Source organism: Gopherus evgoodei, chromosome 17 (assembly GCF_007399415.2).
Source record: "Gopherus evgoodei ecotype Sinaloan lineage chromosome 17, rGopEvg1_v1.p, whole genome shotgun sequence".
Taxonomy (NCBI): domain Eukaryota; kingdom Metazoa; phylum Chordata; order Testudines; family Testudinidae; genus Gopherus; species Gopherus evgoodei.
In genome coordinates this window covers 21,633,800-21,661,273 of record NC_044338.1, presented here as the reverse complement: position 1 = coordinate 21,661,273, position 27,474 = coordinate 21,633,800, and the positions used below count along the sequence as shown (strand labels likewise).

Sequence of the window (27,474 nt, the reverse complement as noted above, 5' to 3'; positions counted from 1 at the left end):
GGGTATTAACAATAGACCTAGCAACTCCCAACTTAATTACACTCTAGCCAACCAGAGCCAATATCCAAACTACATATCACAGGACAAAGTGACCCTAGAAAATAGAGCACAACAACAAAGCTGCCCTGAACTCAGAAGTATCCAACTTTGCCCTTTCCAGACATGGATTTGCCTCTACAAAAGCAGTTAAACCCCGCAAACGCAGGAGGAACATGATTGTTTCTGCCTGTGAAGTAAACAGAAAATTCCTCACAGCGTAAAGATCCAAATTTTTCCAAGTGGAGCCAGGCTGCCATACGACACATGAGATTTTTTCAAACACTACAGTAAGAAAAGAAGAAATCTTTCTTTGCCGCCACTTAATACAGGGCTTCCAAAAATTTTTACATTACCATGAAACAGTATGATTTTTGCTATCAGCACACTTGTTGCAGGTCATCCTGTATATCAACGTGACATGCAAGAATAATTAGTCAGCACACACAACTGGTCATGGAGCCACATCATCAATGGTTAATGACAAAAGGGGGTGATCATAATGTCCTTAGGTCATCAATAGAGGGGGCAATCTCAAAGCCAATCCAGCAGCCAGATGCATGAGATTTAAAAATACTTCACCAAGTTGGAGTCAAGTACTGTCTGATTTCTTACTTTATTTCCCACATTGCAGGGACACAAACTTTGCCCAGTTAAGAATTAAATTGGGAACTTGGCAGGAACCCTATGACTACCTCGAATTTGCATAAGAGGAAGCAGATCAATCCCGGCCTTTTTAGTACATCAATTCAGTCCAGAGAGACTATGGATTTCAACGCACAATGCTCCTTCATAGTATGAGTGGCCAAGCTGTTCAGACTATGATGGAGCACTCCCGGCAGGAACCTTCAGTCTCCATGGGCTACAGCTCAGTACTGAAGAGGAGACAGTGGGCTGTGGGTTACATTATACATAGGGCCCTACCAAATTCACAGTCCACTTTGGACAATTTCACGGTCATAGTATTTTAAAAATCGCAAATTTCATGATTTCAGCTATTTCAATTTGAAATTTCATGGTGTTAGAATTGTAGGGACACAAAAAGGAGTTGTGGAGGAGTGGCAAGGTTAGTGTGTGTGTGGGGGGGGTGTTTGCGGTACTGCTACCCTTACTTCTGCACTGCTGCTGGCAGCAGCGCTGCCTTGAGAACTGGGCAGCTAGAGAGCAGAGGCTGCTGGCTGGGAGCCAGTTCTGATGGCAGAGCCTCTGCAAGCAGCAGTGCAGAAGTAAGGATGGCATGGTGTGGTACTGCCCCCTCACTTCTGCTCTGCTGCCTTCAGAGCTGGACCTTTGGTCAGCAGCCGCCACTCTCTGGCCACCCAGCTCTGAAGGCAGTGCAGAAGGAAGGGAAGCCCCCCTAAAATATCCTTGTGACCCCCCACAGAACCCCCAGTTTGGGGCAGAACCCCCAATCTGAGAGACTAGGGTTGCCAACCTTCTACTCACACAAAATTGAACACCCTTGCCACGCCCCTTCTCCGAGGCCCTGCCCCCACTCACTCCATCTCCCCTTTCCTCTGTCACTCGCTCCCCCCCCCCCCAATCATTCACTCATTTTCACCAGATTGGCTCAGGGGGCTGGGGTACAGGAGGGGATGAGGGCTCCGGTTGGGGAGTGCGGCCAGAAATGAGGATTTCAGAGTGCAGGAGTGGGGTGGGATACGAGAGATGGTGAGGGCTCCGGGCTGGCGGTGCGAGCTCTGTGGTGGGGCCAGGGATGAGGCGTTTGGGGTGCAGGAGTGGGCTCTGGGGTAGAGCCAAGGAGTTTGGAGTATGGGAGCGGGCTCCGGGCTGGAGCAGGGGGTTGAGGCGCAGGGGTGTGTGTGAGGGCTCCGGCTGGGGGTGCAGGCTTGGGGTTGGGATGAGGAGTTTGGGATGCAGGCGGGTGCTCTGGCCTGGGACCGAGGGGTTCAGAGGGTGGGGTGGGAATCAGGGCTGGGGCAGGGGGATAAAGGCTCCAGGCGGCATTTACCTCAAGTAGCTCCAGGAAAAAGCAGCATGTCCCCTCTCCAGCTCCTACACAGAGGTGAAGCCAGGTGGCTCTGCACGCTGTCCTGTCCATAGGCACCACCCCCACAGCTGCCATTAGCCGTGGCTCCAAGCCAATGAGAGCTGTAGGGGTGGTGCTTCGGATGAAGGCAGCGTGTGGAGCCTCCTGGCTGCCGCTATGCATAGGAGCCAGGATCCCTTTTCAATCGAGTGTTCCAGTGGAAAACCGGACACCTGGTCACCCTATGGGAGACCAGATTTCACGGTCCATGACATGTTTTTCATGGTCGTGAATTTGGTAGGGCCCTAATCATACACTGGGCATCTGCATTTAAACACCACTGTATTTAAATTTAACCACACTATGGGTGGCTATCCCATACTGAAAATGGGAAATGCAACACTGTGGTACATTTAACAACCAATGAACGTAATTGATGTTTCCTGTAAACAGTGGCCAGTGTATGCACATTTACCCACCCCTGCTATACCGTTACAAGCATCTTCTGACACCATTAGGGCTCATAAAACTCCACGCTCTTGTTAATTTTAACGTGAAAATGATGTCTTAGAAACCCTTATTTCCCAGCCAACATCTGAAGAGCAAAATTAAAAGCAATGCCACCCACTCTGAGCAGGGGGTTGGACTAGATACCTCCTGAGATCCCTTCCAACCCTGATAGTCTATGATTCTACAAAGCTCCAAGCTGCTTGTATAGAATAAAAAAACCCGTTAACCATCAATAGAAAGTTGCTAGCATGGCCCTGATGAGAGAATCCCATCTCTCCAATGGATCCCATTGTTTGCTGTGACTTGCCTTGTTTTCTGTATGGTAAATATTTAATGTGCCATCTTCCGCTGCAGAGAAATTGAGGCTGCTGACAACAGCTGCCAGAATAATAGAGCTATTCGCACAGTGGCTTGCAGCTTCAGTTTTTATGGGCTGCAGCCGTACTACAAAGGAATTAGGTCACTCTGCAAAGCGAGAGCCAGGCAGTGAAAGCTGTACTCTGAGACAGCCCCTGAAGAACAGCAAACCAGAATGCAGCACCCTTTACAGAGGATTCACTGCAGCAGGATCAGTAGCCACCCATGTTCCGGGAGGATCTGGCAAGACCACAGAGCGAAAAGGCTTACAGCAGAGTTGCCACTCACAGTTGTGGTCTTATTGTAACTGTTTGAAACTGAGCTAGCAACCAGAGAGCATGCAAAAGTACAGCCTGAGGCTATGAAACTCCTAGGCCAATTACAGAAACCACAAACCTTTCACTCAGATCTGCAACTAGAAATCAAGTTTAACAATGAACCAGGGTTTTTTGTTTGGGTGTTTAAAAACAAACCAACCAACCAACCCCAACTTCCCTCTTCAGTTTGGAGGGGAACCTTTGCATACCTGAGTTTGACAGTCTCTGATTACGTCACAAATGACACTGGTGTTTTAGCCACCATGTTGTCTAGACCTGCCTGTGGAGGGTTAGACAACATGGTAGTTACAGTGGCAGCAGCCAGGCCACTGAGAAACCAGCACTGGTGGTAGCAACAGTGGTAAATTTTAAGAAAAAAGTCTCCCGCAGATAAACTCCACAAGGAAGGAATGAAGTCAAGCAATTAAAGCAGAGAGCTGCACGTCCTTAGACAAAAAACGGACTGACTTTAGATGTGGCTTTTGGCAAGCCATTTAACACTGCTGGCTCTATTTACACTAGGGACATTTTCTAAAAATTCCTTCTGGTGTTGGCAACATTAGGATCAGTCTGGCACAGATCCTGCAGACCTGGTGCAAATGGTACTGCAGTAGGAGCAGTAGCCTGGCACCCAGGAGATCCAGTGTCAAACCCTTGTTCCATCAGATTTCCAGGGTGCTCTTGAGCATGTCACTTAGGACTTGTCTCCATGGAGAGTTAAACCAGATAGATTTGATGTGCATACAAATGCGAGCTGCACTGACAATGTGCACATGGGATGGCTATGCCCTCTTTCAGTCTGGATCACTGTGTACACATGGTGGCAGCTTGCTTTGTACTAAGCATGGGTCATTCCTGGAGGGTATCCCATGATCCTTTGCTTTGCTGCTGAGTGTGCGCATTCTGGGATTTTTCTCGCTGTGTATTGTGGGATACATAGTGGAAACTAGAGACACGAGGTGGGTGAGGTAATATATTTTAATGGACCCACTTTTGCTGGTGAGAGACAAGCTTCCGAGCCACACAGAGCTCTTCCTCGAGTCTGGGAAAGGTACTCCCAGTGTCACAGCTAAATAGAAGTCTGGAACAAACTGTTTATCATAAGAAGTTAGCACATACTGTAAAGGACCATTCAAGGCAGGGTTGCCCCGTTAACACCTCTGCAGTCATGGGACAAAAGAGGGGGTTAGTGGGTTCCAAATTGTTGTAATAAGTCATAAATCCAGTGTTTCTGTTCAGTCTTTTATTTTTAGCGTCGAGCAGAGTAATGAATTTAAGCTCTCTGCCTCACTTTCGAAAGTGTTGTGCGGAGAATAAGGACTGAGAGGTCCGACAGAGGATCGCTTTGTGGTTGAAAACTTTTCACAGGTGTTAGGGTGTTTTTGTCTTCTCATTTTCCTGTAAGAGTTCATTCGAAAGCAAAGCAAGCGTCTGGTTTCGCCCACATAGTTGTTGTTGGGGCATTTAGTGCACAGGATGAGGTACACCCTATATTGTGATAGTCATGTGTAGGACCCATGGATCTTGAAAGGTGTGTTGTGGGGTGTGTCGATAATTGCAACAGTGGAGATATGTCTGCAGGTTTTGCATCTGTTATTCTGGCAGGGTCTGGCACCGCTTTGAGTTGGTATGTCCTGGTCTGTGGGGAGCTTGCTTGGGGAATGACCATCCAAATACCTCAAGAGAATCTGTTTCAATACAGAAATAAAACCTCTCTCTGATTGCACATACCTATTTGTCACCTACTACCTCACACTAGAACCCATATAGGGCATCATCAAATAACTACAGCCCATACTCAATGGGGACCCTATCCTGAAAGAAATCTTTCCTGAAACCTCATTTATGACCTTCAAACAATCCTGAAACCTCTCCAGGCTCATCATCACAAGCAAGTGTAACCCACACAAGCTCCCCATAGACTGGGACATAACAACTCAAAGCGGCACTAGACCCTGCCAGAACAACAGATAAAAAAAAATCTGCAAACATAACTCCACTGCTCCAAGGATCAACACCCCTCACAGCACACCTTTCAAGATCCATGGGTCCTACACATGCTGATCACAATATAGGGTGTACCTCATCCAGTGCACTAAATGCCTCCATCATCATCTATGTGGGTGAAACCAATCACTATGCGTTTGAATGAACTTACACAGGAAAATGATATAAGACAAAAACACCCTAACACATGGGAGTGAACACTTCACAGAAGGATCACTCTAGGTCTGATCTCTCAGTCCTCATCCTCAAAAGAAACCTGCACAACATGTTCAAAAGGTAAGCCTGGAAGCTTAAATTCGTAACTCTGATAGACACTTAAAATCATAGCCTGAACAGAGAGACTGGATTTATGGCTTATTACAACAATCCGTAACCCACTAATTCCTTCCTTTCTCCTATGACTGCAGAGGCCACTCTGCCTTGAATGGTCCCTTACATTATGTGCTAACTACTTATGCTAAACAATCTGTTCCACCTTGCCTTTAGCTATGACACTGGGGCTTTATCTACACTAGAGGGTTAAGTCGATGTAAGTTATGCAACTTAAGTTGACACAGTTTACATCGACTTAATGCTCTCCTGTCGACATAGCTTCCTCCTCTTGTTGAGGTGGAGTACTGAAGTCGATGGGAGAGCATTCTCCCACTGACTTATTGCGTCTTCACCAGACCTGCTAAATCAGCACTGCTGCATCGATTGCAGCAGCGCCAATTTACCCCGTAGTGAACACAAGCCCTGGGAGCACCTTTCCCAGACCAGAAGAAGAGCCTGTGCAGCTCAAAAGCTCGTCTCTCTCACCAACAGAAGTTGGTCCAATAAAAGAAATTACCTGACCCACCTTGTCTCTCTAATATGCTGGGACCAACACAGCTACAATTACACTGCATACAAGAGTGGAAATCAAGCAGGATAGCGCCATTTTCAAATTGCTTTCAGCCAGCAGCTCTCCACGCCACTACACTGATAACCATGTATTATGCAGAGGCTGGTTGGGCTATATTTCAGCTCTCAAAGCTGGGTGATTCAGTTTGAGACTTTGCCCACCGCACCATGAGCAGATGATGTGGCAGCAGCAGTAGCAGGAGTTTCAGCAGCAGCAGAGGAAGCAGAATGAAGACGAGGAAGAGACCGACACTGAGCAACTACTACTACAGGAGCTGTTCCTGGAGCAGCTTCACACCATGCAACAATGTTTCTGGTTTGGGAAACCAGCATCAGTAGGTGAAAAAGGATCATTCTGCAGACCTGTGATGACCAGCAGTGACGAGGGAATTTCAGGATGGTGAAGGCATACATGCAGCCCTGGAGCTACAGCGGCATCGTACTACATGTGGTGCTCCATAACCACCGAGAAGCGGGTCGCCATTGCCAACTGGAAGCTGGACACCCCGACATTAGTTGGGCAGGACAGATGAAAGAAATGAAAGGAAAAATATGTATATGGGCATGTGTCCACTGAAGCATGGGCTTAAAAACAGTCGATAGTCAGGGCTTTAGCATAAGAGAGAGGCCAATTGCTTGGACAGAACAGCCGCATTTTAAAGACGGAGTTGGGGAGCAAACAGATTGTTTGGGCTTAGAGAGGGAGGAGAGCAGGGGCTAGAGACTCAGAAAAGCTTCTACATCACATCCACTTAAAATGGCGGTGGCCGTGGGACACCCAGACAGAAGCTAGCAGAGCAACGTAGCATAATAAAAATAATAAGAAATTTTAAAGATAATTGACATTATGAGGTTCCCTTGACAGGATCTGACCCTTCAGTCCCAGCCTGGGATTCTGGCTAGGAATTGGGACCCCTTCTTGGAGTCGGTAGTGGTGTCACTGAGCTAAAGCTTGTCTAGCTCCTCAAAAGAGGAAAAGGTCACATTTCCACCATCAGATCTTGGTTTTAATGTACATTCTACTGAGCTGTTTGTTCTTCATCCTGTACAGCTGGCGTCCTGGTTGCATCCTCATGGACAACTGCTTTGCAGTATCCACAGAAAGATCTTTACTCTGGTGGCTGGCTTCTCCCCAGATGGCGATGAGATCTAGGGTCTCAGCATGGCTCCAAGCAGCTTCTCAAGGCATGCTGTACAGCTTCTGGAGTAGTGTCGCAGCAATGCTGATATACACAAATCCAGGAGCAAAAGAACAAATTCTGGCCCCAAACCAGTTTTTAAAACGGGGAGAGGACATCCAGTCACTTGCCACCAGAGCAGCGCAGAGCACACAGCAGGTACACAGACGGGTCAGTACCAGATGCCCACAAAGCAACATGGGATAGCAGTTGGAAGACTACAAAGTAGTGAGCAACAGCATTGTGTGCACACAAACAATAGACCAAAGTCACTTTGAAAGAGGACTTCAGAGTTCATGACAAATGTGGAATGAGTGCGCTATATGAATTGCATCGGGTGTATGCAAGCATCTTCAAACCAGATTAACTCAACTTAATCCAGTTTAGCCCCCCAGCCCACCCACTGCACAGACTAGCCCTTGGATCCTCTGTGCCTCAGTCTCCATCTTCAAACAGATAACAGCAGTTCCCTACCTCAGAAGGGTGGTATGAGGACAAGTGCATTAAAAATAGTGAGACATTCAGATACTGCAGTAATGTGGGGGGGGGAGGTGGTATCAGATAAGTTCCAACGATGGACGGATGGAGTAATCGAAGAGCAGTCTGCCCTAGGACTCTCATCATTACCAATACTGAGCAATGAGGACATTTCTGAGCACATTGCACAGGGGATGCGGAAGAGGGATAACACAGTGATCAGCAGCAGTGCTGCATGAAAGCAAAGCAACTGCAGCAGGCATATCAGGAAGCCAACAGTCAATCCAATGCCAAGCTGCAGACCTACTGCTTTTACAAGGAGCTGCATGCACAGTTGGCGGAGACTGCACGCCCTTCCTCTCCTCACAGTGTGAACACTCGGGAGGAGCCCGAGGCACTGACCCATGCTGTGAACAGTGAGGATGAGGAAGAGGTGGGAGATGCGGGACATGAAACTGGTGGATCCATCTATGCAGTGAGCCAGAACCCGTTTGAGACTTCCCCACGGTCCAGTCAGTGGAGCATGGGTGAGCCTGATACAGAGGAAGAACCTCAGGTACGTGTATTTCCCATTACAATGATGTACTGATGGTGTCCCCAGCTTCATGGGACACAGCTATTGACTTTTCATTCATTTACTACTATTAGACAAGGCAGTGGGACAACACAGAGAGGTAGTGTTACCTGTTTTTCATTCCCCTGCATAGTTAGGCAGGAGAAGCCAAGCCGAGCAAATTTGTTTATGCGCACAGGGATGTCCCTTGAATCCTCCTGATATTCTCAATGGAACATTCATGGAGGCACTCTGCAATCCTCTCCCCACAGCTTCTAGGGATGGCAGCCTTACTTCTTCCTCTGCAGAAGGACACTGTCCCATGCCGCTCAGCGATAACTTTTGTAGGCGTCATTGCAGTGCACAGGCTACCAGCATATGGGCCCACCCAGCTTCAGGACAGCAGCAGCAGCAGCAGCAGCAGAGCTCTGTGCCTTTGTCTCCCTCAAGAGTGAGATATCAGCTAAAATCACCACTGCTTGTGGAAAATGGTGCCAGTATTCAGTGCCACTGCCTGAATGGCTCATAGTTTCATGCAACTGAGCAATTTCCCTAGCCTCTGGCAGGCTGCACTCACCACAGCTGGTGCTGTGAGTGGTGCTGTGCACAAGCGTTCCAAAGCAGAAGTGTCAATCAGCATGTCTTGTTTAAAACTTTAGGGGAGCAAGGGATGGAAGTTCTGAATCTTAACTTTTGCTTCCTGTTGTGACTCAACACACAGAGCAGAATTGTCAGTATTGTCGGAGGCTGCTGCCCCCTCCACACCCATGGAACGCCTGAGCCAGATAAGGAGGAGAAAGAAGAGAACTCAGGATTACATGTTCAGTGAGATCCTGCAAGTGTCCGTGCTGCATCAGATTGTGAGCACAAAGCCCTGGGGATCAATATTGCAGACAACCTGGTGAAGAGAAGAGCAGACAGGAGAAGGAATCCCAGCAGCAAAAGGAGAGGGAGATGCACCAAGACATAATGGGGCTTCTCTAGCAGCAAACACAGATGCTGCACACGCTTGTGAACCTACAGGTTCAACAATCACAGACTCACCTCCCTTTGCAGTCCATGGAGAACTCCATTATAGCACCTCCTTACACCCCCCCCCCCAACATGACACACGGCATCAGGGGCTGCATCTCCATTCCTACCCCTCCACCCCAGTGGACACTGAGGACAACCACAGCTTCACATACAGCAACCATGACACTCACAGGTCAGTGTATGTGCAGATAAAATGGACATGAACGTTTTTTCCCTCTGTTAACTTCTGTTCCATTAATTTATTACATTTTTTATGTATTTGCTTTTAAGTTGCACAGTCTTTTCTTTGCACTGATTTTATAACTCAAAATTCGAATCTTTGGAAAACAAGCCATTATTAGTTCCCAACATACGCTGCAGACTCCCTAGCAGTAGTGAAAACAGCCACTTACTTGGGTCACACTGTGCAACAACAACTCATAGGATCAGTGACAAAACTCAGTGTAATAATCATAAATGTACAACAAGCACCACAAAACTAATAGGTGCATTGTTAGTGCTATATTCATAGATGTACAGCAAGCACCACACAATTCTTAACAGGCCCCAAAACAGCAGGGTTAGGTAGAACACAGCACACCACGACACAGTATTGTGACTCACTGAAAGAGCACTTTAACATAGCCTCCCTGAGCTGTATAGCTCCATGTTGAGCTTTTCTAATAGCAATTGTGTCTAGCTCTTCAAACTCAGTAGAGAGTCACTCCACCTCCGCCCTGGCAGAAATGTCCCCCCTGTGCTTCACTGATATTATACAGGACACAGCAGGCAGCTATAACCACTAGGTGTTTTTCCAAAGAAATTCAATCTTGTGACTAAACAATGCCAGCGTCCCTTCAATCCACTAAAAGCACATTCAACTGTCATTCTGCACCTGCTAAGCTGGTAGTTGAGTCATTTCTTGGTGCTGTCTGGGTAGCTGGGATACAAGAGAGCAAGGGGCAGGATGGGTCCCGGAGGATGACTACTGGCATTTCAACACTGCCAATGGCAAACTACAAGTGGGGAAAGAAAGTCCATGCTTATAGCTTTTTATACAGTACTGCGTTCCTGAAGATGCGAGCGTCATGCACCTTCCCTGACCAGCCCACATTGATGTTGGTGAAGTGCACACAATGGCCCTCTAATGCTTGCATAATCACAGAAGAGTAGCTCTTTCTTTTGATGTACTCTATGACAAGGAGGGCTGGTGCCAAAATAGGGATATGTACGCCATCTACGGCTCCACTGGAGTCCGTGAATCCCACTTCAGCAAATCCATCAACTAAAGCCTGCACACTGCTGAGAGTCCCAGTGCTGCAGAGCAGGAGACAACTAATGGCCCTGCACACCTGCATGACAACGGCCCTCACAGTGGATTTTCCAACTCCAAAATGATTTCCCACTGACCAGCAGCAGTCCAGCATTGCAAGTTTGCCACTTGCTTCTCCACTGTCCCTGCAGCTCTCAGTCTGTCACCCCAGCACTGGAGGGCTGGAGTGAATTCAGCACACAGATCCAGGAATGCAGTCCTGCACATCTGAAAGTTCTGCAGCTGCTGCTTATCATCCCAAACCTGCATTACGATGCAATCCCACCAGTCAGTGCTTGTTTGTTGGGCCCAAAAGCAGCATTCCACCATTTGCAGCTGCTCCATGAATGCCAACAACCTTCAATGGTTTCTCACTATGTCCCAGAGCAATCTGTTCTCCAAAAAATTGTCACGTTCCCCTTGACTCGGTTCTTTTCATAGCTCTGCAAATACCAGAGGATGGTGGGTCCTGTGCTTGCAACACTCATGACAATAGCACAGAGCTGTGCAGGTTCCATGCTTCAGTCAGAGAGGGAGAACAGCAACAAGGTCCGTGCAGTTTGAGGTATTTTTTATAAAAGGCATAAAAATCACAGGATATAGATGACATTACAGAAAGGAGACAGCTGCATGCAGGGAAGTTGAGCCCTTGCTCCCAGTCACCCGGCGTGACTCATTTCTGCAGCATCACGCAGTGGCAGGTTGCCCACGGGGCACCGCACTGTGCAATGACACAAGCACTCCTAGTGAGCTCGTGCAGTGCTGATGCAAGGAGCCAAGCAATATACAGGCAGTTCTCGGACTTACGACACAATTGGTTCCTGATAATTGTGCCGTAAGTCAAAACGTCGTAACTTGGAACCGCAATTCACTCCATTGCGGGACGGAGCATCATAAAGTCAAAACCATTGTTGTATATCCAATCAGGGTGTCAACTGAGAAACGCTGTAAGTGCCGTTCACTGTAAGTCGACTGTTGTAAAGTCGAGGACTCCCTGCATTAACTGTGGCACCTTTATGCCAATATAACTTGTGTCAGGAAAAGTTTATAGTGTAGACACGGCCTTAGACACCTACCAAGGTGATGAGTTGGTATAAACTCCTAGATTAGAATCTAGCCCAGAAGGAACTAGACTGGAACAGCAGGAGATGCTGGAAGCCAGGACTGAGTTACACTGGCAGATCTGCATAAGATAAATCTGCATAAAACCTACACTGTATTGTGCGCGGCTTTAACCAGTGCTCCCTACCTTCAGGGAATGACAAATAAACCAAGTTTTTCAGCTCAGGCCACGTCTACACTAGCGAGTTGACAGTGGCACGGGCTGTACTGATGCAACTGCATCACTGTACTCATGTAGCTGCTCTGTGTCAGTGGGAGAGAGCTCTCCCGTTAACATCATAAAACCACCTCCACGAACAGCAGTAGCTGTGTCGACAGGAGAAGCTCTCCTGCCATCGTAGTGCTGTCCGCACCGGCGCTTCTGACAGTGTAGCTTATGTTGCTCAGGAGGGTGTTTCTCACACACACACACACACACACACACACACACACACACACACACACACACACACACACACACACACACACACACACACACACACACACACACACACACACACCAGTTAAACTGACAGAAGTGGTAATGTAGACATGGCCTAAGACTGTAACAAAAACTTTCCAGAGACTGACCATTTGTTGTGGTCAACAGCCTGGCTGTTGGTGGATTTTCTGTAACTTGAAGTCTAAATCAAGACTTGAGGACTTCAGAAACTCAGCCAGAGTTGTTGAGCCTACTACAGGAATGGGTGGATGAGGTTCTGTGGCCTGCAACGTGCAGAAGGTCAGACTAGATGATCACGATAGTCTCTTCTGGCCTTAAAGTCTGAGTCTATGAAGGATGGAATAACAGCTTTAACTTGTGCCTTCTTCTTTTCTTTATCTTTGAAATATTTAAAGTCAGATATTTACAAATGCAAGAAAAAGAAAAAAAAAGAAAAATCTAATCTAAACACATTGTTCCTTAAGTCAATTTACAGCCTTAAGGCATGTTGAAAAAGAAAGAGGATTATAAAGGAAACTAATACTACCTGCACTACAGCTTCATGAGCAGTGCTGCTCTGGTTACAGTGCCCAATGGCACCCTCACACCCTCCATTGCACCTACTGGGCTAACACTGCCCAGGCAATGGAATAATGGCTAAAATGGTGCCCCCTATTAGTGTTTCGACTTGGCTGGGTAACATGCAAGCAAACCCAAGATTACACACTAGGAACTCCCCCTCAGACACACACAAAGAGACCCACAGCTACAGGAACTGGAAACACAATACCCTTCTCTGACAATGTTTCATCTCACTGGAACTGCTGGTCCCAATACCTGAGGGGCCCACACTGTCTCCCCAAGAGTCCCAAATACAGTGATAGGTCCAACCCCTGTAGTTGGAAACTCAGTAACCAGTGCAAATATGTAACTTAACACTTAGCAGAACAAACCCTGGAAGTTTCAACCCACACAAGAGGAGGCTGAAATCTGAAACAGCTCCAAGGGTCAAAGAATGCGACTTAATATGACCAAGTTATTGCATGCAGATCTTCAGGGACTCCACCCATCACTGAACCGTTCATTACTCCTTGTTGGATTTCCTAGCCAGGTATGTATCCATGTTGTAACAGTTTCATCCAATTCCCATTCCTTTGATTTCCTGTGTCCCCTGGAACTGCCCAGGGATTATCTGAAAAGTCAAAGGTTAAGAACTAAATGTCCCAAATGTGTTTCATGTGTTTGCTTTAGCTATCGCTGTTAAAGTACCTCACAGCATATTTTGCAGGATCTGTTCAACTGTCTGCATTGGAGAGAACATACAGAGAGCTGTTTCCAGTTCCACAGCAGTCAAAATAAGCTACCCTGAATTCTAGCAGACTCCTCGTCCTGTAAGGGTTGTTTTTATCTGACATTGCTCTTGCTCTGGCTCCAATGAGATGCTAAAACGCTCAGATCAGCAGGCAACTTAGCTGTGGGGCATTGTAGCGGTGCACTTCACCACTCCTCTCAAAAACCAACCAGAGCCCTCTCTGTGCAAACACCAGTGCCCTTTTATTTTCAGTGTTTGTTGCCATCACTTTTCTATATAGTTCAATTCAGTCCAGGCAGCCCCTTGAGGGACAGTTAGCTTCTGCAGCTAGCTGGGAACTCCACCCTGGAACTCCTGCCTCTCCTTGTCCCGCCCGCTTCCTGCTTCCTTCCTGTGAGCTTTATACAGCCCCCAGCCCATAAAACCCACAGTTGTTTCTTCTTTAGCCCGCCAATGAGCCACACCCTGCCAGCTCCCATTAATTCCCCTTAATGGGAGCTGGGGCTAACAGGGGCCTGGCCAGGTCTCCTGACCAGCACCATGTTACAGGCACAATCTCATTCCTGCATGAATCCAGGTATGGTGGGGGAAGGGACATGTCATTGGCAGGTACAACTGACAGCAGTCATGCAGAGGAAGAGCAGAGTTTGTGACAAGCATTGTGAATACAGGTTGGTCAGGACAACAAGAGTAACTGTTTATTTCCTATATAAAAACTACCTGTAGTTCCCTCTCATCCTGGGCTCCCAGTGACCAGGCACATCACATCCTTTTGGTTTCCATTCTGTGCCTGGCAATAAATCTCTGCAGCCTTGGCAAACCCTGAAGAGCAAATGGCATCGTCCGCTTCAGAGAGACCTTGAGAAAAATAATGTAGTCTAGTTTGCAAGGCTGAACTATCACTAAAAATGGACAACAAATAGGTTGCTACCAAGATTTAGAAGAAATAGAAGCAATTCCTATTTTCATTAAACCAGTGAAATACTCACCGGAAAATCCTTTACTTGAATACAGAATCCATCCAATTTAAACTGGTCACCGTTAGAATGTTTTATATTGATCTCCACTTTATCAGAACCTCAAGCTCATTTAAAACATCGCTGAACTCTATGACAAAGCTTTTTCACAACTGCAGACTTCCCTTGGCCTCAGGAGGTCACTGTCATTTTGCAGACCCCTGTATTCACTATGAGAGGACCTCTGCCTGTTACCAGATGGCTTGAAATTCACTCAAATACAGACACATCACATGCCCTACTGTAGCGGCACTAATCAAACAACAGCCTGAAAATACAGGACCCAGTCCTGCACCCACTGAAGTCAGTGGCAAAATGCCCTTGACTTCAGGGGGAGCAGGATCAGACCCATGATTCTCACAGCACATGTTAGTTTCCAGAGTGTATCATTATGTAAAAAATTCATTGTGATCTCTGCACATATATATATAACAGCGGCCACAACCCAAAGCACAGGAAAAGGGTAAGAAGCCACATGTTACAGTAAATTGTTGAGAATTAAAATATTTTCATTCGTGTTAGTGAAACCACTGGGATATAAATAAATCTCTAACAGGGACTCAAGACAGACCAGATGACTCATGTTCATTAGCTATGGAAGCCAACTACAATTCCAGTCCTAAGCACCCTCAATTCCTATTTAAGTCACTGGAAATTGAGGGCATTCAGTTCATTTTTCCAAAGGTGAAAGTCTAGTGAACTAATCCACTGTATCACCTACTCCCTTAGGATGGGGTTCATCAGGCTTAACTTGTCACTTTCCACAGACAAGAGCTATTTTTTCCCCTGTTCTCTGCAAGTGTCAACACAATTCTTTAAATATCTGCATGCAAAGGCTATATATAGTAACACTCTGGCACTTTAAGAGAAGCCTCATTTCCTGTGTAAGAGTTGATGTTCTTAGCAAAACTGATGGATGGCTACAGCATCTGAACCACTGAGAAAATAACAGGTTTTTAAAATGTTCTGCTAGCAGTAAACTAGTATTTCCCATCATGCCTATGACTGGGCCCATTCTGTGTCAACATAACTCTTCCACACAAGTCCACTCCAATTAACAGGGCTGCTCAGGGGCCCTGTGGGAAGACAATTTGGCCCATTATGCACACAAGATGAGAAAGAGGAGGGGTAGGGGGGACAGTAATCTCCCCCCATACAGTATTTTATTAAATATTATTGGTTTTGGCTGCAAAGGCAACTAAGGACAGCACTCTCCAGCCCAGCTATTGTGCTTGGCAGTGAGCTGCTTTCCAATTTTTTACTAAAGAAATTGAAGTTAGACCACCAACTTAAAAAAAGAAATCACACTTCCATTTCATAAGATTTTACCTTCGGTGGTTATAAGTAACACCTCCGATTATTAATACATAAAAAAAATCACAAATATTCTCTTTTTATTCCATTTACTTAGTGCTTTTGTTATCACTCTGGGTCTAGTCAGGTTCCCACTTTCTCCAGTGTAGTCAGTCTGTTTATGCTGTTTGTGAGGGTCTTTTGCACAGCACCAGAGAATTTTTTTTTTTTTAAATATAGGGAAACATGACTGACAAACTGGAGATGTTGGCAGAAGGACTCAGGGGCAGGCATGGTATCTAAAACTACTTTCAAATCTTTTTGTCTGGATAGTTTTCACGTTCATGTGTACCTTGAAATTGGGAGATTCCACATCAGCTTTTTGAGTGCAGTTTTCTCTTAATGCAGCCCATTAACTGCATGGTGCCAAAGCTGGACTTGGAGGACACATCAGGGAGATGCACACGTACAGTATGTTCATGGTTATGGAGTACATTCTCCCCCCCCCACTTCCATTTACTACCCACTAGTTCCACTGAAATCCATGGGCAAACATGTACTGCTCACTGTGAGTAAGGATGGCAAAATGTGGCCTTCTGGAATGAAGACAGTATTTCTATTTGAGTTTTGTACACTGTGCCAACCCCACTACACTTTAGAGAAATTTCTGCCTTTCTCCCTTAGCTCGGTCAGCAAGCGGTAGAGGAAGATGGATCTCTGAAACTGGACATTCACTAGAAAAGGGGAACATTCAGGAGTGACAGGTTTCAGAGTTGTAGCCGTGTTAGTCTATATCAGCAAAAACAATGAAGAGTCCTTGTGGCACCTTAGAGACTAACAAATTTATTTGGTCATCACCTTTGGTGAGCTAAAACCCACTTCATCAGATGCATGGAGTGGAAAATACAGTAGGCAGGTATAAATACACAGTATATGAAAAAATTGGAGTTGCCGTACCAAGTCAGGGAGTCAATGCTAACAAGTCAATTCAATTCAGGTGAAAATGGGATATTCTCAACAGTAGAATACCAAGGGAGGAAAAATCAGGGTAATGAGGACAATGTAATCAGGATGGCCCATTTCAAACAGTTGACAAGAAAACTAATTTTCCCCTTCTGATATTCATACCTTCTTGTCAACTGTTTGACCACATCCCCCTCTGGGGCTCCAAAGGCCCACATCCTCTGAACTGCAGAACAGGAAGAGGTTTCTCTGCTGCAGGCTCCGAAATAGAGTTGCTCCTGGTAGAGGAATAATCCTGGTTCTCTAAAGGAGGATTCATAGCTCAGAAGAGGTGAAGCTCTCCAGATACCTGAGCCAGTCAATCAGCAATGATGCTACTTCTATGCATTACAGTTGTGTTACCGGGTGTTTAAAGTGATCAACAGGCTTCAAACACAGAACAAAGCTCTTACACTTCGGTCTATGCCATTTTCACTTAAAAAGAATCAGCAAAGACTGGCTAGTTTAAGAGATAGGAAAGGGGATACTTGGCTTCCACCTCTCCATCACCAGCTTGAACCACACACACATCAGTAATACCAAATGTTACCACCCTCCAACGGCTGTCAAGTGACTATGTGAAGCAAGTTAGTGATCTCAGTCCATTGACTAACAGAAAGGTACCAGCCCTCCCTCCCTCTACAAAAACAAAGAAAAAACCATGGGCTGTTGGCGCTCTAAGAAGATATCCCCAAACCAAAATGGTCACAGATACTGAATACTCCTTCTTGGTCTGAATCAAGCACTCAGCAAAAGAACAAACCACATGTGACAAATATTAGTCATGTACGACTGGAAGGCGCTCAAACACTATGTCTCAAAGTTCCCCTATCCAATGAAACTTACATTCACATTCAGAGCACATTAGCTCTTACAGTGACAAAGCAGGCTCCCTCTACAGAAACAACAGTTCTTCATCCTCACGCCAGTTCCAGTCAACCACATTCTTACTCTATGTTCTCTAAGGATCACACCAAGATATCTTCTCTCTTACGTTCCCTGTAAAATGAAATATGTTGCAAGATGGGCACATCAAACTCTTGTCCCAGCAATTAAAGTTGTATGCACGCCTGCTCCCTCTTTCTTAAACCAGATGCCAAGTTGACATTTGATGCAGTATATCATTATTTATGTAGTGCCATAAGTGCACAAAATGATGTACAACACGCGAACTGAGCCAACCAATAGGTCCTCATGACAAAGACCTTACCGTCTAAGGGCAATAAACATTTGTTTACATGATTTTGCTCAGTGAGGGATAGCCTAATGAGAGGCACATTTTGTTTTCTCAAGGCTCCCAGGGGGACAGCAGTCAAACAATACATTGTAAAGAGAGTAACAGGCCAGGGACAGAGAAAATGCACTTCAGTATGTCTTCTAAATGGAAATTAAAAAACTTCAAGGTTGTGTCTACACTGCAATCAGGAGGTGTGACTGCAGCACAGGTGTAGACATACCTGAGCTAGCTTTGGTCTACCAAAGTACAACCCTACCCAAGAACATAATGCAGCAGAAGCTGTGCCACCATGCCTGCTGCTGTAGCAACACCGTTACTTATTCAAGCTAGCTTGGATCTAGCTGAGGCTGCAATCACACCACCTGCCCGCAGTGCAGACAAAGGGCACATCGACACAGTGGGTGCCCCAGCAGCGGTTCTGCTGCTATGCCACAGTAGAGCCATAGTGCAGATGCTTGCTACAGCAACGGAGGGGGGTCTTCTGTTGCTGTTGATAATCTACCTCTCCAAGAGGTGGTATTTAGGTCAACACAGCACATCTACAGCGGGGTTAGGTTGGCTTAACTACAGCGCTCTGGGGTGTGAATTTTTCACACCCCCGATCTTTGTAGCTATGTCAAAACTAACTTTTAAGTGTAGATCAGGCCATATTCAGGGATTCAACTGTACTTCTAGCCTGGAGATGCATTACTGACAGCTGACTGGACTCCTGAAATTCACATAGGGTCAGATGTTAATCTGCTAGCCAATTTTCTCTTAAAATAAACAGACTCTAGTGACTACATATGCAATGGTAGCTACTTTACAACCCAGAAAAGTTCCTCACTTCTCAGCAGAGCTTTCAATCTGCAGGCCCAGTTCACCATTGTCCTGTGTCTTGTGCAGTGATTTACACCAATGCACAGTGAGTGCACAGGGGAAGAAAAACTCTACTGTTCCGATTTGGCAGCATTTTACAACCACAGTGCACCAGCATAAACGTGGTGCAGAGCAATGGTGAATCAAGCCCTGTGGTGGTCCACAAGCTCAGTGAAGGTCTTCTAGATTTGTCTCTCATCCAAAATTGTCAACAGCCATTAGTGCTGATTATTGTTGTTTGTACTGCAGTAGAGCCTAGGAGCTCTAGCTATGGATCAGGGCCCCACCGTGCTGGGCACTGCACTGCACATCCACAAAACAAAAAGAGGTCCTTGCCCCAAACAGCATACAACCCACTCTGTCTCTTCCTCTACTATTCAGTGCCTTTCCTACATATATCCTGAGGGAAGGCCTGAAATCCCATTTTTCCAGACATCTGGAGGAAGGCTTGCCTTGGGGAAGTAGTATCTTTTCCCTCTGCTTCCTTCCCTACTTGAATAAACCACTCTGGTATTAAAGCTAGACAGAAAGAACAACTGGGAGTGGGTGTCTGCCCTTATTTCACCTAGGGCTTGCAGCATGCTTTTGTTTAAAAGGGCCAACCTGAATCATGTGGAGTAAGGCTCTGCCTTCATTAGCTGTATTCTCCTAAAGTTTCCCATGGTTGTGATACAGAGAAGGAAATCTTCAGAACGTGGGTGTAGTGTGGACAAAGCCTAGGAGCCTGCTTCTCCTCAGCAGGCTTGTCTACACTAGACAGCTGCACTACTGGAACACTCATTGGTGTGTCTGAACTGGTGCAAGTGACAACAGTGATGTATTCATATCATGCATTGGACACATACGGGGCACCAAGTCCATACACAATACCTGCAGCATGTATTGCAGGGATTGTTACCCTACAACGCCCTGCACAGCTCCCAGGGGCTGATACATAGCGTATCTTTCAAATCGCAAGTGCCTCAATGCACCTGTATGGACAAAAGAGATAAGGTGGGTGAGGTAATATTTTTTCCTGTCTCTCTCATATCCTGGGACTAACACAGCTGCAGCAACACTGCAAACACCAGTGTAGACAAGGCTTTTGTGATTAGAGTGGTGTGCGGAGGTTTAAACAGTCTGTGTAGAAATGCAGTGCTCCTGTAACAGAACACAAATCCTTCAGAAAACCACTGCTTTGAAGGACACATCATTCAAATGTAGGCAAAAAGCAGAACATGTTTTGAAGCTGCTCTGTCAAGTGAAGTTGCTATTCTGAGTGCACATTTCCCCCTCCTCACTTACATTATCTCCTTGTATCCATTTTCCTTCAAGAGTAATTGGTATCATCCTGAGAGAAGCACCTGGAGCTTTCTGTGATCCTTTATTGCTCTGTGGTATATCTCTGAATGTAACACCATCTGCATGCATCTTACCCACCACACATGCATCCTTCCTCTATTCTCACTCACTCTCTCTTTTTTTATTTTTTATTTTTTCGTTAAATATTTGGCTTATCCAACAGCTGAACATCTTGTCTCTGCTAGTTTGCTAGGCAAAAGTTTAGTTAGTACAGAGCATGAATCACTTCTCTGTCCTCAGCATCACAACTGCATCCCCTGAGGATAAATGCAATGGAAGGGAGACGGGAAATCAAAGTGGATTAGACTGCAGTGCTATGCTAACCTAACCAAGGAGAGTCCAGACCTTTGGCTTCAAACTTTGCCGCTACAGCTTTAACCCTGACAAGCATTTTAAAGGTTCATCCAGAATAGTTACTACTGTAGCAAGACTCCTTGAAAGCAAAAGAATCATTTCCAGAGGATACAGATGTTAGACTAAATTAAATGCTACAGGAAACACAAGTAACAGCATTTCTAACAACATATGTCATGATTCATTATTTTTTTGTTGGTCCCCTCCCCCAGCCAGTGTTGTTGCTCAGCTCTTAAAATTTGTTCCATTTCAGCCGCTGTAACAAGCACTAGCAGATCCAAACAAGTGATACAGAGATTAAGCTAGGCAGTCATTTTAAAAGCCCTCACATCCACATGCAATTATAAACTCCTATCTGATTTTGTATCTGTAAGACAGCAGGATCTATAGGATCTCAATGTCTCTGCTGCTCAGCTTTTCCATTAAAAACCATCTGTGTTGATGGCTGAAGAAAAGCAGAGCCATTACGGGTATGTAAAAAGCAACAGCAGGCAGTCTAATCTCAGCTGCTCTAGGAAAAGTTCTTTCATCCAGCAGGAAGTCCATCAAGAGTTGGCAAACGCACTGAAACAGTATAAAAACAAAGTTATTTTGATCTATCTTTATGTTTGCATCACAAAGCAACCTGAGGAACTCACCTACCAAGGCCAGGGAAACGGAGACAGCAAGTCTGCCACTATACAGTTCATTCCCATCCGGCCCAAAAGCAACAAATTAGCTTTGTCAGAGGAAAAACTATTAAATTCAGGATCCTTGTGTAGAATCTAATAAACAGTCTCATCATATTCACAGAGTACCCCAATACCGATCTCACACCACATAGGACAGTGTTTCTCAAACTGGGGTAGCCACTTGTATAAGGAAAGCCCCTGGCGGGCCGGGCTGGTTTGTTCACCTGCCCCGTCCGCAGGTCCGTCCGATCGCGGCTCTCATTGGCTGTGGTTCGCCGCTGCAGGCCAATGGGAGCTGATGGAAGTGGCAGCCAGTAAGGGCATCGGACCGCGCCATTTCCAGCAGCTCCCATTGGCCTGGAGCAACAAACCGTGGCCAGTGGGAGCCGCAATCGGCTGGACCTGCGGACAGGGCAGGTAAACAAACTGGTCTGACCCACCAGGGGCTTTCCCTACACAAGCAGCGACTTCAGTTTGAGAAACACTGACATAGGATGAGTCATGACAAGAAACAGATGTCGGTCATCCAACAGGACTGAATAACCATTTTGACATGGCTTTTCCACTTTGGATACTACTCTGGCATGGGACATTCCTCTTCATAAATGTTCAGTATTTGCCTGGTCTTTTGGCAGCAGAAGTACACTGGGAGAGGGCTAGGGATACAAAAATACAGGTAAACCTTGATTTTATAAAGGTCTTGGGAATCAGATGAAACTTCTGTATGAAAAAAAATCACTATTTCAAACAAATGCATATCAGGTTCTGTGCAAAATCTGGAGGCACAGATCAGAAAAGTGTTGAATAAAGAGTGTTTAGAAAAATCATAGTTAACCTCTAGTCACCTTGGCATATCTCAGAGACTTCACCATAAACTGGAACAGGATCATGCATCCCGTGATGGAGTTAAAGAGACTCCATCACAGTGCCCTGAGATTTCCAGCTACCAAAAGATTTGGAAAGATCAACTAAGAACAAGAAAAGATGCAGCACCTTGCTGAGTGCTGATAAGTACTTGCTTAGAAACAAATGCTGAATAATTTGGTCCTATAACCAGCTTTCTGGACCTTGCTACTTTGTGCCTGAGACCCTGATGTTCACATATTGTGTCCTCCCAGTTAGAACTTATCCTCAAGAAAATGAAACTCAGGTGATACAGATGTTCCAAGTTTTGCACGGACTTTTGTTGCTGATGGCATGAATTCTCATCGTCTGATGTTTTGCTGTCTGCACTAAGATATAAGAATTAGTGCCATTACCCGTCTAGTAATGTTCACTTTCTGTGGGGAAGAAGAGGCTCTCAAGGGAATACTTACACTACATATTTGATGAAAGGACCCCATTAGTCTGGGCAGATGAGTCCATTTAGTGAAATACAGAACTTTAGTTGGAATAAAGGCTTTCAGACCTGAAAAAAACAGGTTTCACTGTTTTCTACAGGCTCTGGATCACACTAGAGACACTAGTCTCGAGTGATGATTGCACTCAATCCCCTTTAGGACCTGTTAGATTGCAAAGCTATTCCCAGTTCTAAATGTAGGGCTTTAAGTACTTTTCCTAGGTAGCTTCCAACAGAACAGGAGCCCTTACTCAACACCTCATAAACCCAACCCTGAGCCTTACTCTATGTCTCTGCCATCAGGACATTAACCCATACTCTGGTTGTTTCCCACCTCAGCAGCCACTATTGCCTTTTCTGTAGTCTCACCCTCTACCCCATCCTTTCACAGTCAGTTTTCGACAACTGTTAGGCTGCTTGTGTGCTGAAACCACAGCCTACCACACTGATCAATGTTGTCCATTCCCCCCTTGGTCTGTCTATCCATCTCGTGTCTCGTCCTATACTTAGACTGTAAGCTCTCAGGGGCAGAGACTGTCTTTTTGTTCTGTGTTTGTACAGCACCTAGCACACTGGGACCCTGGTTCACAACTGGTGCTCTTAGGCACAACAATAATAAATATAATACTTTTGGCTAGATCCTCTCCTATTCTATTGCTCTGACAAGCAATCCCAATCCCTTGCCTGCACTACCTCCATTCCTTCCTCAAATCTCTGCCTTGGCTTTACCTCTTATTCCCCATAGAGGGCCAGATTCTTTGTTGCTCTGCCCCTTGTGCAGTCATTTACACCAGTGAATGCAAAGTGGGTATAAAATGCTACTAGATCAAAATGACAGCAGTTTGCACTGGTGCAAATGACACCATGAAGAGCAAAGCAACAGGGAAGCTTCCCCAAAGTTCCTACTTTACCTCAGTTGCAGCATTCTCCCTCTGACTCTGCTCTCCTCTCCTGCCATATAATCCCTTTGGGCTGGCCAAGCATCTCTCCCAGCTGATCCCTCTGTTACTTTCCACTGCTTCCGAGTCTGTGCCTTCTTGCATGCCACCTCGACCCACTTATGCTTAAAGCAGCCTCCCAATTAGCATCCAGGTCTCCTTCCTCTTCTCTTCCAGAAAACTCTCTGACAAACCTGCCTGTTCCAAGAAGTATTACAGCTACAAAGACCACATGCCACTCTGTAATGGTTGCTCATGACTTTAGGCTGAAAGGCAGGGACGTTGTAATTTGCATTGGAACATTGTTCCTTATGTATATTAACATACACAATTACAGAGCTACATGGATAATAACAATCTGCTAGCATATTGGCATTGCCTATATGGGGATGCAATGCTATTTAAGTCAACGCAAGACTCTCCAGTCTATACAACACAAAGTGCACACTGTGCAAAAAATAAAAATGCTCCCTACAAGGATAACTAGAGTGGAGTTTTATTTTAGAATATTAGTGAATTGCACAAATCTAAAGGGATAAGACATTTCAAAGCAAAAGGCATCTAATAAATCCTGCTGCATAGTGGAACAGCTACTGAAATAAGCACTTCAAAGCAAACGGGGAAGATTCAGAACCAAAAGCATCTCTGATTCCATTAAACAGGCCATCGTATGAAAGCTAGGAGCCTTGAAGGTTAAGGGACATTTAATGTCTATCTGGAATTGCTCTGGAAACCAATGTAATGATAGAGGTGAAATGTGAGAGGGCACCTGGGTGTGCATTTCCAGTGAGGCATATGCATTTGGAGTTAATTGCAAGATGGGAATCTCTCCTTTTAAAAGGACATTACACTCATCTTTACAAGACCTACAGACGCATATTTTCACCTTGGCTGCCATTATTTTACCCACCACTGTAGCATCTGTTCAGCTACAATTTTTGAAGCATCCAACTGTAGATAAAACTCCTGGAAACTTGAAATCTGTGACCAATAAGATCTACCTGCATGAGCTAGTCCTATGTAGGCTAGACCAAGGGCTAATCTTAGCTTCCTTCACTTGACTCCCCTAACTTGAGCAAAACTCTCCCAGTAAAGGGGCCAGGAGGCTGCCTTCTTTTCCTCATTGCTCTGACACACTGCAGCAACTGTGGAGTCCAGCTGCTGCTTTTGTGTCTGTCAAAAATCATCTCTTCTCCCAAACTTGTGCCTCTCACATCTGAGCTACAGTTTCAGACTTTCAGCTTCTGCCCCATCTCAGTGCATGCTTAGAAATACCAGAAGGTAGATGATTTGCTCTCTGTGTGACGGAACAATACTTTTACATATCTGGGCCTCACTGCTTCTTCCCCTGCCCCTCCCTTTGCTTCATCTGTCTGTTTATTGCAGGTCTAATTTAGATCAGGCTCTTCCGGGCAAAGGCATGGTGCCATCTCAGTGCATATAAATAACAGCAGCTGGTTATCAGCAGCGACTTCAGGTAGAGAAGGCACCTACATAGATGGATGGGCAGACAGACTGGGGAAGGGACAGCATTTGGGGCTGGATCCACAAACTGGTCATGTCTGTGTCTTGCCTTCTCTGCCTACTGATATCTCATCCCCCTGGCTCTCGGGGGACTGGGTATCTTGGTACTGCACAGCCCAGTGCATCCCACCAATACCTTCACCAGCCCCTCAATGCCCCCACTCCTCATCCCCCAGCATCCCCCAATGCCTCCGCTCCTCTTCCCCCAGCATCCCCCCTCCTCATCCCCCAGCATCCCCCAGTGCCCCCACTCCTCTTCCCCCAGCATCCCCCCAATGTCCCCACACCTCTTCCCCCAGCATCCCCCCTCCTCATCCCCCAGCATCCCCCAATGCCCCCACTCCTCATCCCCCCAATGCCCCCACTCCTCTTCCCCCACCAGCCCCCCAATGCCCCAGCATCCCCCAGTGTCTCCACTCCTCATCCCCCAACATTCCCACTCCTCTTCCCCAGCATCCCCCCAAGGCCCCCACTCCTCATCCCCCAGCATCCCCCCAATGCCCCCACTCCTCATCCCCCAATGCCCCCACTCAAAATCCCTCAGCATCCCCCAATGCCCTCACTCCTCATCCCCCAATGCCCCCAATGCCCCCACTCCTCATCCCCCAGCATCCCCCCTCCTCATCCCCCAGCATCCCCCAATGCCCCCACTCCTCATCCCCCCAATGCCCCCACTCCTCTTCCCCCACCAGCCCCCCAACGTCCCAGCATCCCCCAGTGTCTCCACTCCTCATCCCCCAACATTCCCACTCCTCATCCCCCCAATGCCCCCACTCCTCATCCCCCAGCATCCCCCAATGCCCCCTCCAACCCTCCCACTGCTCAACCCCATCTCCCCTTGGCCCCCACCCCCTCAAGGCCCCGCCCCTCCACCAGCCCCACTCACTCATCCCCCCTCCCCTACGGTACCTGGCTGCGCTCGAAGCTCTCGCGCTCCGCCTCCAGGCCGCCCCCGCCGCCGCCCCCGCGCCGGCTCAGCACCTTGGGCAGCGGGTTGGGCACCTGCTTCATGGAGCTGCTCACACGGTCCATCCCGGCTCGCCCCGGCCCGCCAGCCGCGCGCCCCGCAGCCGCTACCCGCCGCTAGCGGGACCCACGCCCGCGGCATTGGCCCCCGCCCCTGCCGCTCAAACGGAGGCCACGCCCCCCGGGAGCCTCCTCCCGCCCCTCGGCCTTGCCGCCTCTCATTGGCCACTGCGAATGCTCCTCGAACTGAACTCCCAGTGGAACCCGTACGGAGCCTCACGGTCCCGCCCCTTACCGCCTCTTCTCCATGCTCACAGGTCTAGGCAGCTGCTATTCCAAAGAGAACTGCCCCCCCCAGACCCGCCCCTTTGTCCCGCCTCCTCCTCGATCACTGGCCCTTTGCACCTTTGACCCGCCCCCAGTTTTCCAGACCTCCTTCTTACCCCGCCTACTCTTCTCTCATTGGCCCCGACCCTGCGGCTTACCTCCAGAATTGCCCCCTACACCCATCTTCTGCCAATCAAACTCCCCACCCCCTTGTTTTCCTGCCTGGGTTACCGAAATCAGGGCCCCTCAGTCAAAGAAGGCCATCTCATTGGCTGCTGGGCGTGTCCACCATGTACAGCCCGCCTCCCTCTGTACCAATAGGCGTATAGCGCTGCGGGTAGCTCAGTCAGGCCATCATGAGTAGAGCGTTGTGGGTGCATTAGTAGGGTCATAGAATAGACTGTCAGGGCTGGAAGGGACCTCAGGAGGTCATCTAGTCCAACCCCCACTGACCAGGGCAGTAGGAGTAGAGCATTGTGGGTACATTGACCAGGGCAGTAGGAGTAGAGCATTGTGGGTACATTGACCGGGGCAGTAGAAGTAGAGCATTGTGGGTACATTGACCAGGGCAGTAGAAGTAAAGCATTGTGGGTACATTGACCAGGGCAGTAGGAGTAGAGCATTGTGGGTACATTGACCGGGGCAGTAGAAGTAGAGCATTGTGGGTACATTGACCAGGGCAGTAGGAGTAGAGCATTGTGAGTACATTGACCGGGGCAGTAGGAGTAAAGCATTGTGGGTACATTGACCGGGGCAGTAGGAGTAAAGTATTGTGGGTACATTGACCGGGGCAGTAGAAGTAGAGCATTGTGGGTACATTGACCAGGGCAGTAGGAGTAAAGCATTGTGGGTACATTGACCAGGGCAATAGGATAGAGCATTGTGGGTAGCTTGGCCAGAGTAGTAGGAGTAGAGCATTGTGGGTACATTGACCAGAGCAGTAGGAGTAAAGCATTGTGGGTGGCTTGGCCAGGGCAGTAGGAGTAGAGCGTTGTGCGTATCTCGGCCAGGGCAGTAGGAGTAGAGCATTGTGGGTATTAGTGGAGCACTGTGGGTACCTCAGCCAGGGCAGTGGAAATAGAGCATTGTGGGTACATTGACCAGGGCAATAGGAGTAGAG

At 47.1% G+C, this 27,474-nt stretch overlaps 1 protein-coding gene across 2 annotated transcripts in view; it reads right to left on the bottom strand.

The window, feature by feature from the left end:
- The window catches only part of HIP1 (huntingtin interacting protein 1), a 141,753-nt gene extending 115,660 nt beyond the window's left edge, over nt 1–26,093 (bottom strand). For both annotated transcript variants that reach the window (XM_030536606.1, XM_030536608.1), the window contains exon 1: nt 25,971–26,093. In XM_030536606.1, the coding sequence (XP_030392466.1) occupies nt 25,971–26,093 (123 nt within the window). The remainder of the gene's footprint in view (nt 1–25,970) is intronic.
- Between the last annotated feature and the right edge of the window lie 1,381 nt (nt 26,094–27,474).